The sequence below is a fragment of the Lagopus muta genome, chromosome 3 (assembly GCF_023343835.1).
Source record: "Lagopus muta isolate bLagMut1 chromosome 3, bLagMut1 primary, whole genome shotgun sequence".
Lineage (NCBI taxonomy): Eukaryota > Metazoa > Chordata > Aves > Galliformes > Phasianidae > Lagopus > Lagopus muta.
In genome coordinates this window covers 62,827,654-62,840,287 of record NC_064435.1, presented here as the reverse complement: position 1 = coordinate 62,840,287, position 12,634 = coordinate 62,827,654, and the positions used below count along the sequence as shown (strand labels likewise).

The 12,634-nt window shown below is 37.0% G+C and overlaps 1 protein-coding gene across 6 annotated transcripts in view; it reads left to right on the top strand.

The window, feature by feature from the left end:
• Positions 1 to 12,634, top strand: part of LOC125691354 (poly(rC)-binding protein 3-like) — a 470,720-nt gene that overhangs the window by 403,417 nt on the left and 54,669 nt on the right. For all 6 annotated transcript variants that reach the window (XM_048940627.1, XM_048940628.1, XM_048940629.1 and 3 more), the window contains exon 4: positions 10,865 to 11,020. In XM_048940627.1, coding sequence (XP_048796584.1) covers positions 10,943 to 11,020 — 78 coding nt within the window. In that variant the 5' untranslated portion in view covers positions 10,865 to 10,942. The remainder of the gene's footprint in view (positions 1 to 10,864; positions 11,021 to 12,634) is intronic.

The window sequence follows — 12,634 nt, the reverse complement described above, 5'->3', positions numbered from 1 at the left end:
GTCACTGCAGTAAGTCACCAACTACTTTCTCCTGATCTTTACTTTTTTTTCTTCAGATGAGCAAATGAACCACTCCATGTCTCACGCCAAAGGTAGGAAAAGCAGCACCAAACCCTTCACATCAACATGGATCCTGTCTTGTTTTTATAGGAATATAGGACCAAATTTTGCATTCATACACATGCAGTGAACTCTGTTAAACAGATACAACAAAGCTAGTAAAGTGGATGTAAAAAATATCAAATGTGTACCCTCTGTCTGTTCAAATCACTTTTGTAGGGAGTTCCTAGGAACATGGGAGCTTTTTAAACAATTATATTGTTTCATTTCCACAGTCTGTTCCTCTCACTTTTCTCTCATGATTGGTTGGAGTTGTTCAAACTGGAAAAGGCTCTGGGAGACCTTACTGCAGCCTTTCAATATAAAAAAAAGTAGGCTTACAGGAAAGATGATGATAATACTTTCCACCAGGACAGGGGGCAACCATTTTAAACTGAAAGAGGATAGATTTATACTGAAATATAAGGAGGAAATTTTTCGCGATTTATGGTGGTGAACTTAACTCCTGAAGGATGTCCCTGCCTGTGGTGGGGAGGTTGGAAGTAGATAATCTTTAAGGTGCTTTCTAACCCAAACCTTTCTGTAATTTTGTGTGGCTGGCTTTGAGTTGCTGAGCAACCAGTGTGCATCTGCTGACGCACCTGCTGGAAGCTCTGCTGGAAGTTCACTGCCAGGTCTGTACCATGGATTTTCCCTTGCTGGAAACATGACATCTCTCCTCTAGTTATACTGTGGCTCCATGAAATTTGAGTGAATTTAAAAGATAGGACATCACTGTATCTCTTCAAAATGTTTTTGAGACCAGTCAGGGATTTTGTATCTACATGTATATAAACATGTCTGAATGTATCTGTGAGGAAGGAGATTGAAGAATAAATGAAAGGACAGATGCTTTATGAAGTGTTTCAGTTCAGTGGCATTGTGAAGCAAACTAGTGCTTTTTTGCAAAAATACTTTCTTTTCAGTGGTTGCATGGGAGTAGCAAATGAGTATCTATAGCACTGATTCCTGCCAGTGCTAAAACAAGACAAAGTGATTCACTTTACAGCTGGCACTTTTAAGTCATTAATAAATAAACTATTTGATTTTTCTTGTCTTTTGAATACTTCATCAATTAGATTCACTTTTTGAATTTTCAAGATTCTCCTTGTTTATATCAGTGACAAACATATTGATTTGGGTTGCTTAAATCTTGACATGTGCTTGGCTCTTTACTCTGAGTATTGACTGTCCATGAAGAAGCCATTTATTGTGGGCTGATTGTTTTTTATCTCTTTTTTTTTTTTTTTTTTTCTTTCACTCTTCTTAAACATATTTTCAAATAACATGCTGGGAATTTCCTGATTTTCATTCCCACTGCACAGTCTTGGGCTTTGCAGTGTAATTCTTGTCATGCTATAGTTTTTGACTAATCACCAGTGATAGGCAACCCGAATATTCATTTTGTGAGCATGACTTCTGATGACAACAATTCCAACAAACTGACAGAGCATTGCAACCTTGGTTTTTGTTTTTCTTTTTACCCCCATGGATGGCAAAGTCTTCAACAGCACTCAGCCTATATTTGCATCTGTTAGGATTGTGTTCCTGTTAGACCAATTTCTCTTTTCAAGAATTCCCACACTGCAGAAAGTGATACCAATTCCCTTGTGACAGAGCAATGGGAGCTCATCTTCTTCCTTCCTTAAGATGCTTCTTTTTTTTCCTGTTAATGAGTATTTATTTGTTCATCTAGAGAGCTTGAATGGATTTTCAAATCACAACCTTGTAAATAACATAATGAAGGTGATTACAGAAGTGACTTTTTGTTTATTTGTGTTAGATTCAATTATATCAATATATAACGTTTTTCTATTTAACAAGGTGAAATGCATTATTACTATTAGCTTATTTTCCCTAGCCAACAAATATGTTTTGTATTTGATTGAGTGAAACAACTGACTCATTCATCAAGCTAGAAAAGTCTACAAAACTTTTAATTTACAAATAGGTTTGACAAATACATACAGGCAGATATCATTTGAACATTGATGCAATTATAGAAATACAAGTAAATTAAATATCTATTCTGTGCATAGTAGAAACATACCTAATGGGTCAATGTTTCCCATTAAAGAAGCTCCCATATTTCTTGAAATATTTTACTGGTTAGAGGCATTTTTTTCTCTTGATCAATGAGGAATTATCAGAATTCTTTCAAAGAAAGTTATAATTCTTCATTATGTGTGAGACTATTTTTGCTAAAGATAAAGCTGTCTTTTAAAAAATCATGCTTTTCTTAATACTTGCTTATTAGGTCATGGCCCATCAATCTTTAATGATCATCCACATGTATTACATAAAAGGTACCCAAATGAGTTTCCAGCATGTAATCGTATGCTGTGTGTATAACACACAATATAAAAGTATAAAATAGAATAGGATCATATCATCTTTTTATATGTGTATTTATAAGCCTTACTTACTCAAAGTATCTTCGAAATAGAGCATGTGAACAATTTCTCTATTCTATGAGAATGAATACAGTTATTTTTAAACCCACAAACAGAATGCGTTTGCTCCAGAACATTATGAGTTGTCTTACTTGCTCTGAATTAAATTGAGGTAAATTTACAACTGAAATGTTATTTCAGAAACCTAAAGATTGTATCTGTAATACGTCAAAGTTGTGTATTTGACTTTAGGGAACAGAAATAATTTAGCAAATATAACACGCATTCATAATGTTTTGATCATTCAAATGGTGATGGTTTGTTGTTTTGTTTTTTTTTTTTTCAAGAACAATGTGGACTGAAAATCTTTTTTTATATGATAGGATGTAAGCATTATTTCCTGTGCTGTTTTCCTTAGCTTCACTGTGACAGGCATATTTCTTTATTAGCTTTATTATCTCAGGCTGCATAAAAAGATTTATGCAACTAAGTTGGAGTATTTACATATAAGCAAGTAAAGCAAAATTTCTATTTAAAACTTCAAAAAACAAAACAAACAAACAAAAAAAAAACCCCACAAAAACCCATAAGAAAAGAAAGAGAAAAAAACAAAACCAGTGCTGAACTTGAGGATTTTGGAGCCAGAGGATAAAGTGGCACGTAAAGCTGATTTTGTTCTCAAAGCTATGATTAGAAAATAATCTCTAGCGGATAGCTAGTCCACCATATGTGTATATTGTCTTCCCTGATCTTGAGAACTGCCAAGTCCATGATAAAGCTCACAGTTAATTGCATTCAGCACCATTAGGAAAGAGAAAAAGGCACTTTCTGGCCAGTCCTGAACTCACATATGAATCCTCCTAGAGAATATTTGCACAGAATAATTTATGGTGGGCTGCTGGTATTAACATGGCTCTACAACCTTCCTATTTATGGAGGAGTTTATGTTTTCATCTATGAGAGCTGTTAGCTGGATGACCTTTTCATATATATAGAAGAGTTAGTTGCCAAAAGAATCTGTACCAAGTATTGCCATGCGCACTGTTGTGTTGTTGTGTTTTTTTTATTTCACAGCAAACTGTAAAGATGCTCTGTATTCTTGTCAAGGTAATTCTTTCTGGAATAATTACAGGGGAGAAAAAAAAAAGAGAAAGAATGGAAAATATCACTGGGAAAAGAATCACTGTGTTTTCCATAACTTGAAAATCATTCAGGATCCTTGGGATCTCAGAGCTGATTTGTTTGCCGAAGGCCATTGTGCAGCATCTCTGGATTTTCTGATACTTAATTTCCATGCACTTGGTAGCATTTATTGCCTGATGAACATATGATGTTTCCTGAAGGGATAATTTTCTATATTTTGGCAGTACATAGCTGTCTATTCTGATACAGCATCATAACTTGGTATTAATTGACTTAAGGTAGATAATTCATCATAATTGAATCATAATAATCTAATAATTCATAATGATACAATAGTCTACATGGTGTTTCTGTGAGCTTTCTTCTGATAAATTCTTTTTGCTCTGCTATTTACTTGAAAGGTTTTACAGAAAATGTTATAAATGAAAGAGTAAATAAATATATTGCTATTCATTTCTTTTTAAAAAGTCAGTAAGCAAACATGGAGTCATTGGGTGAAGTATATGCCTTCTGACCAGCATGAACAAAAGTAGTCAGTTTAAAGAATGGGGCTCTTACATGTCAAGTTCAGCAACTGAGCATACATCAGTTGAAAATAGAAATCTGTCTGTCTCTAATCTTTTGCTGTTTTCTTCAGAGATTATTTGATATCTGGTGATGATCTTCATCCTATAGGGTAAGAGCATTTCACATTTCAGGGGGAACACAAAGACAGTGTCTTCTGTAGGTAGTATAATTTATTCCTCTGACTAAATGTGTTAACCATATTCCTCAAGAAAAATAAAAAGGGTACCTCTTTAGATACCTCATAAAATTACACTGGAAAGGCAACACTCCGGGTGTTTTGCCAGTTTTTATATTTGATATATAAAAGTTGTTACGCTATTTTTCTCAATCTATCATTTCCTTATGAAGTTCTCATGTCTTTGGTGACCCTACTACTTCCAGATATCTGAAGTAACTACAGAGTTTAACAGATCAGAATTACAAAGATTTTTACAATAATCAACAATATCAACTTACTTACCTGGGCCATGATATGATGATTTAATGGAGCCAAGTTCTGTAGATCTTGTTCACCTCATTAAGGAGTTAGAGATTAACATTAAATCTATTTTGGGATATAAATGATAAGGATGTGAATAAAATATACAATCTCATTCCTTTGCATACAGTCCTATTCAGTAATTTAGAACATGGAACTTGCGAGGTAGAAAGGTTGATGCTGCACCTGCTTCCTTAGCTATTGTTTCTTAATCAGATTCTCTGGTAAGGTTTCTGTGTAAAGCTGAAGTGCTTTAAGGCATATTTTCTCCTTTTACAAGTTGCTATTGAGAAATCGTTTGAAGAGTTGTTGTTGTTATTACTGTTATGTTATTGTGGGCATCCTGTGAGCCTTTTGTTCTTAGTAACCTCATAGCAGTATGGTTTAGTAACACCAGATGTCTTTATCCTTTGATTGATACATAAACTGAAGAAGTGTACACATAGCAAACATCCAGTCTTCTTTTTTTCATTTTAACTGAGGCCATAAACAGACAATGATAATTACTACTTATCAACGTTTCTGAAAAGAATATCCTCAAAATAAAACAGTATGATTGGAGTTGGCTTTGCTTCTGATTTTGCTTTGGGTTTGGTCGTTGTGTTGATGTTGTTTAAAGTTCTGCCAATGGTTTTTTTGTGTAATTATACTGTTTAGTCCTTCAGCATCCAGAGATGTTACTTCCAAGTGACAAGCCAGAGATAGTAACTGCTTAGCTTATTAAAAAAAAAAAAAAAAAAAAAGAAGCTTATTTTTAGGTTAAAACCTTAAATATATGGGTGAATGAGTAAATTTTTATTGATAACACCATCAGTTCTTGCCTTATAGTAATTTTCTTCCATTTCCTTCAATCACCTTCTCCTTTCCTATATTCCCTTCAGATTAAATGAAAGGATAAAATCATGTAAGTAGCATAAATAAGTCCCTGAAGAACTCTGCTGAAAATGCAGGTCCATGCTTCTCATCATGCTCCCTGACAGTGGTTCTTTCAATTCCTGAGAGGTCTCCCTCCACACGGGAGGCTTCTGATCAAGAGAACTTAGGTACAGCCTTTCATGGCTTCACATGGTTTGATTTTCTCTGCTTGTCTTTATTCACTCTTACTACATTTTCTTGATAATGACATTTTATTTTTCATCTTTTTTTTAAAAAAAAGAGTTCTTGCTAAACAAACCAAACTTTTAACTTCTGTCTTCATAGCGTCAGTGTATTACTTGCTCATGATAATTCTTTTTGTTCATCTTCAGGTTACTTAGTCTTCTTGTTCAGCTGCTGCCTGTTCCTGCTTCCCATCCCTAAGGCTTGGTCGTCTGCTTAGCTACCCCTCCTTTGGGATGGTTCCATGTATTGCTGAAATGACAGATGTGCTGTGAGTGAGTGGATGTTCTTACATTTTCCTTTATTTAAGTTTTCTTCTTCTGAACCAATTGAAGCATGGGAACTAGACGAAAAAATTTAAGTGTCCTCATTTAAAATAGATATAGTTTCTGCTGAATGTCACTGTAATTTCCCCCATTCTATTCTCTGTTTAAATATCTTCCAGTGAAACAAATGGAATTGGTACTTTTGAATTATATCCTTGGGTTCCTTCATGATTTCTTCACATTTACATCTTTCTACTGATGATTATGAAGCACCACAATTAAGTTAAAGAGTCCCTCAAACACAGCAAATGCTGTACTGGATGCTTTTACCAGTTTTGTCTTTTGACAAGCTCAGCTTAACAACTACACGATCCACATTTCATTTACCAAAGCAGGCATTCTTCTTGAATGCTTTCAGGTGATACTTTCACATTGATTCCTCTTAACAGAGTTATCTGCATCAGCCAACTGAAGTTTCATCTCTTTCTCCTGGACTTTCTCCTTCTTTCTTCTCTGTGTCTCTTCCTGTGTTTCTTTGACTGTCCCGATTCACTCCATGCACACTGCTTTGTTTTTCTGGATCTTTCAGATGAGTTTTTTTGCTTGGCAGATTCATGAATGCCGATTTATTTTAGCTTTAAACTCAGAAATCCATTACTTGACATCTGCCTTGGTGTACCATGTTGATTTTCTTCATCTCTGGCATCTTTGACCTGCTGGGGTCAAAGACCCTCTTATCCTGCATACCTTAAGTGCCCACCTGAGAGTTTTAAAGGAAGTATTTTTCAGCACTGTGCAGCCATTGTCACTACAACCATCTGTTTGTTTTCTTGGATGGGGATTAGCTTGTTTGAGTATTAGGAGGAAAGCAGATCATGACGTTGACTTTTCCGTTCACCTTTCATGTCTGAGGCCTGTGACAGACATCTCACACTTCTTCCTGTGCTGCATGGACTCATAACCTCTGTGTGTGTAGTGTCAGTGCTGTTTTGCCCTAGAGGTCATCTTGGAGCTTATAGTAATTCAGTGAGGTCATTGAGAAACTACGCTAGTCTTTGGAGTAGTCTTTGGAGGAAAATGTGGCTTAACTGCTTGCTTTTTTAATCTCATTATCTACCAAAAATTCTTGAAAAGCCATGTGAGAAAATTAATGGCTCTTATGTAGTGAATTATGAACATACATGCCAGCTTGGGATAACAAATGTTGAAAATGTGTAGAAACACTCGTTAAAGACATTTGCATTAAACAAGTTTTTGTTTTATCGGAATCTCTAAAAAGCATTTCAATGCATGTCTCTACCTACAAAGAATTTTTCACTTTTTGCATAATAAACCACAGCAGAAATGTCTTCAGATGTTCATGTTTAGCCTTGCAGGAGGCAAAGATCTGCTGTTTGCTAGGACCCATGCAGTGCAATTTACTTTCCTTCAGTTTCTGGATTGTTATTACTTGTTATCTGGTGATGCAGAGCACTGGATTTTGGATTTTATGAATCCTGGTCCTGCATCCTGAGGTCAGAGGGACCATATTGTCTGCTTTTTCAGTCACCACTGGCTGTCTGTTGGAGGCTGGGTAAAGTGCATATAACCTCACTCTTAACTTTTAGCCATGCAATTGACTGCAACAGCCTGTGCAGTGTTCTCTGATTACCTGTGGAGTCTCTCTGTCTTTCCTCTGGAGACAGGAAGAGTGTAGCACTTTGACTTTCTCAAGACCCAGGGGTAGCCATGGAACCTCATCACTCAGAGCTTCAGAAAGGAAAGCTCACACACAGAGGCACACAGAAGCCAGAAACATAGGAAATTGTTCAAATTTTGAAAGGAAGGAGAAATGATTTTACTGTTTTTCATCATGTAATCATCACATTATCATCGTCGCATGATATTCATCATGTGCTTACATATATCAGCAGTAGGTTTGGATGTATTGCTAACCAATAGAAGGCTTTGTAAAGGGAACCATTCTCTTCCTTGTGCTGTGGTTGGTCATCTCCCTGCACCCAGAGATCTGGACTGGTACATGTCCGTGATGATGCCTGCAGAAAAGAAGTGCTTTACCTAATTAGATAAATAATAATGCATTTTATTTCAATCTGGGGATATCAAGGGCAGCTGTAAATGACCTGACAAAGGAAGCACCCTTCTCTTCATGATATATGTACAGATACCATGTATTTCTTCCTTATTCTGTGAGATTGCCCTCTTGAATTCATTCCCTTTGTATCTCACACAGCTGCGTGACTCCTTGCATGCACATGCACTCCCAGCCCTCCCCCAGACATCTGTTCTGCTTCTCAGCACCAGGTGCCAGAGTCTGAATGTGTTGGGAGGAGGGGTAAATTCTACCAAAAAAAAAGTGAAATGGCCATGATATTTTTGACAATATTTGTAACAGTATTTTTTTTTTACTTCTTTTTTTAAAAAGAACCCGAAAGTTGTTAGCAAAAAATGCAGGTTTAATAGTTTTAATCTGGAAAAGTAGTATTACTTAATCTGGAAAATCTAGTATTAGATGTCAAGGTTGGCAGCCCTGCCTGCGATAGGGGGTTTGGAGCTTGATCATTCTTGAGTTCCATTCCAACCCAAGACATTCTATGATTCCATAAAAAGGTCGGGGCTGGGGAGGGAATGCTACTTTCTGGGAAAAGTATTTTCTGGAAAAAAAAAATCCCACTGTGATCATACTAATGTAGCATCACAGAACATAGCAAAAGGCCATTCCAATTGTAAACTTGTATCTAATCTTGTATTATTTTCCCACGTGGGAATACACTTCATTAGAGACACAACCATACCTTCATCACAAAATTTTGGTTGGCAGAACTTCAGTGGTTTACTTCTACTTGAAGAATGTCCACCAAGTGAAACATTCCTGGCATGCCCCGGGGTACCTCAGGTTTCCAGAGATCTCAGATGGTCAGTTTTGCTTCAGTACAGTCCAGGGTAAATTCCAAAATGTATGCTAGTGTAGACATGCAGAAGTGCGCCTGTGTTTTGCAGGGGCAGAAGCAGAAAGTGTTTGGACATGGTGCATGAGAAGTACAGCCAGGCCGTTCCAGTATACTGCCTTCCATCCAGGCATTTTGCTTCTCTTCCACTTTTCTCTGTGCAGATAGATAATGTATAATGTAAGTGTAGGTGTAAAATTATGGAATAATTGGGATTTATTTCAGTGGCTATGGTCCAGTTTAGAGAGTGAACAATAAGAAATGCAGTGATTCCATGCTGAGTTAGGGAAAATCAGATAAAATTAATCTACGAGAACAGAACTTTTGAGGAATGTGAGTATGGATTCAGACCAACTCCTTGAGAATTGGTCCAGAAATGGCTATTCATTATACCTGTACTCAGGAAGACCATGAATCACTGATTTCTGATGTCTCAAGTCTGTCAATGGTGACTCCATACGTACAGTCAAACAGTCATTAAGGCTGGAGAAGATCACTAAGATATCTATTCCAATTGCCAACCCATCTCCACTGTGCCCACTAACCACATCCCTTAGTGACACATTCACATGTTTCTTGAACACCTCCAGGGACGGTGACTCCAGCACCTCCCTGGGCAGCCTGTGCCACTGCCTCTCCGCTTTTCATGAGAATTATTTTTTTCTAATATTCAACCTCAACCTCTCCTGGCGCATCCTGAGGCCATAAGAACACGTTTCTTATGTTCTTTCTTTACACATCTGCTATTCACTTCTCTTACAGTTAACATGCTCAGCTAGACAGACTTTGCTTTAGTCCGTGCTTAATGGCTGTAAAGATGTAGCTTAATTACTTGATGAAACTGTGAGACTTTCTCCTACATTTTCAGGAGAATTCCCAAGCTAGCCAAACCTTTTGGAATTTCTCAAATCCAAAGCTAATAGACAGGATTGCAGTTAATAAGAAAACATTTACTGAAACTGAGTGGCTTGTTTATGAATTGTATGCTCTGTAATACAGGCCTGAAAAGGACAAAATTGAATGGAGAACCTCTAAACCTCTTTTACTGTGGAATTTGTCTGCCCTTGGTAATGTTGCTGTTTGCCCTCGTTGTTTGTACTGATAAATGTCCTTGCATGAATAAACTTGTAATGCATCTTGTTTATCTTTCTAAGGCCAACCCTTACAGCTTTCATTAGTATTTTAGGATATTTATGACTTCGTAAATGACTTAAAATCTGCAATTTGTCATTAGGAATTAAGACACATCTTCCTTCTACGTAGAGCTGAAGCTTGAACTGTGGCTGTGGAGGGACTGAGCCACCCCTGGGTCTGGCAGACAAAAACAAAGTGAGACAGTGCCCAGATTTACAGCAGCAAGTGGCTCTTAGTTACTCAGATGTCTTTGATAGCGTGTCATCTGCTGTTGCTGGTAGGGATCAGTGTTTAGGATCAGAATTAATTTCTAGCTGGAGAGAAAATAAAAGTCTTTCTCCTTCAAGAGCAAATAGAATTTTAACAGAGACAGAAAGGGAGAGAAATGGACATAGTGCCAGGCAGATGTAAAAATGCTTTTATATACTGCATGTACACACCACAAAGGGTAACAAGGGGAAAAGTGCTGTTAAGAAGACACTGTATTTCCCTTTGTTGTACTCTGTACTTTCAGCCTTGGAACAATGGAAGTTAAGAGAATTTTTAATGTTTCTGAAGGGAATTTATCATGTAATTGGTGAATGGCTGGAGAGAGTTGGTAGGGGAAGGATAATAATCAAAAGAGCCTTTTCAGCAGTCCAGCAAATCAAAGAGAGGAATGTTAATTGGTTTGTATAACATATTATTGGTTCAGAGTAGCTTTGAACACTCATTTGAGCTTTTTTTCCTTCTCTGCAGGTTGATTAAGTGAAGAGAAAAAAAAAACAAAAAAAACACAACGAAGCTGTTTCCAAGTATTGAAGATACAAGGCCAGGATGAACCCGAAGGACTCAAAAGTGTCTGAAGGAGGTCTCAATGTCACACTTACCATACGCCTTCTCATGCACGGCAAGGTGAAGTATTTCCTGTGGCCGCAGCCTTTGCCTGTTTGTTGAATGTGTGTGTGCCATCAGAAGCTGGCAGTGATACTGGCAGAGCTCTGCCTCTCCTCTTGTAGTTAGAGTCAAAAGTGCCATTACTGTGACTCAAAAATCAGCCCCTTTGCTTCAAGTTGTTATATGTAAGAATGCTCTGCAGCCCCGTTTTGGGGACAGAACAGGTCAGGGTTCAAGGTCAAGCAGGATGGGGCTCTGAGTACCCTGATCTAGCAGTGGATAGCCCTGTTCACTGCAGAGGACCAGATGACCTTTAAAGATCCCTTCCAATTCAAAAGATTCCATGATTTTAAGCTCATGAGAAAAAGGCTTGCTTATCACAAACTTGTTTTGAGCAGTTCTGGTAGCAAAAATGAGTTCTTCTATGGATGTTTAGCCAAACTAGACAAATCTTTGCATGAGGGTGACCTGCATACAGCTTGTCTTTCTCGTCATTTGCTGGACTTCACAGGTTGTTTTTTTTTTTAAGGTATCACAGCATTGATTTGAGTGAAGTAATTGTCACAGAATTACTGAATATTCCTGTTGAATTCAAATGGAATAGCTCTTTGTTATTCTCATGTAGCATCTTATTAGAGTGAACCCTCGATATAACAAGCATTTGTCCAGATTCCCTGAGGGTTTGTTTTGGAAGGTTGACTATAATCTCATTTCTGTCCAGCACAGCACTTAAACACACAGATAAGTGTGAAATCTGTGCCATAGACAAAGTGCCAATTCAGTATTGTCAGACTTAACAGTCTGATAGCTGTTTATTGCATGTTATCAGATCACAAAATGAGCTTTTAATTAAAAAACACATTTCACTGGTTTGTTTGTATCATTTGCATCAGCCACACCAAGCATTTTTGGTTTAAGGAATGAATGCCATATAAATCAGTTAGTTTCGGCTCTTTATTAACAAGGGATAGTGAATGTATGTATGTACTATTCTGCAGATCAAATTTATATGTGTAATTCTAAAATCTAGTTTTACTCCAGGAATTTAATTTAAAAGCTAAAAATATATTTACATTTTGAAAGCATGTTTCCAACCTATTCCATGAACCCACATAAATAGGACATTAAGGTATCTCCTTAAGTATTTTACTTATGGAAATGATAGGAAATATGAGGGGGAACAGTTTAAGTTTTCAAATTAAAAGCAAACAAACAAAAAAAACCAGAATTATAGTATTACAGATCAAGTTATGTATTTTCTCTGAAATGGGGCAACCATTTTGGTTGATATTTTTCCCCAGAAATACTCAGCCCCAGGCAGGCATCCGGTATGTAAAATCTGCATCTTAAACAAGGATTTGTCAAACAAATTTAATAACATTCTTTTACTGAACCCACCGAAAACCATGTCCATGTCTGCACTCAAAATAGGGGTTAGTTGCACTGTGTTCTGGTCCCCAAGTCAGAAAGGCATGGGAACACATCCATATTCTGATTGGCATAACCTACTGGCTTCAGTCATACTCCTATATGCTTAGAAGTTCTTTTTATTTGTCACTGCCAAACTGCTCTGCTTCTTTCAGAGTCCTGCCATTAAAGCAAAAATCAAGTATCTGTCATTTTGCAGAATGA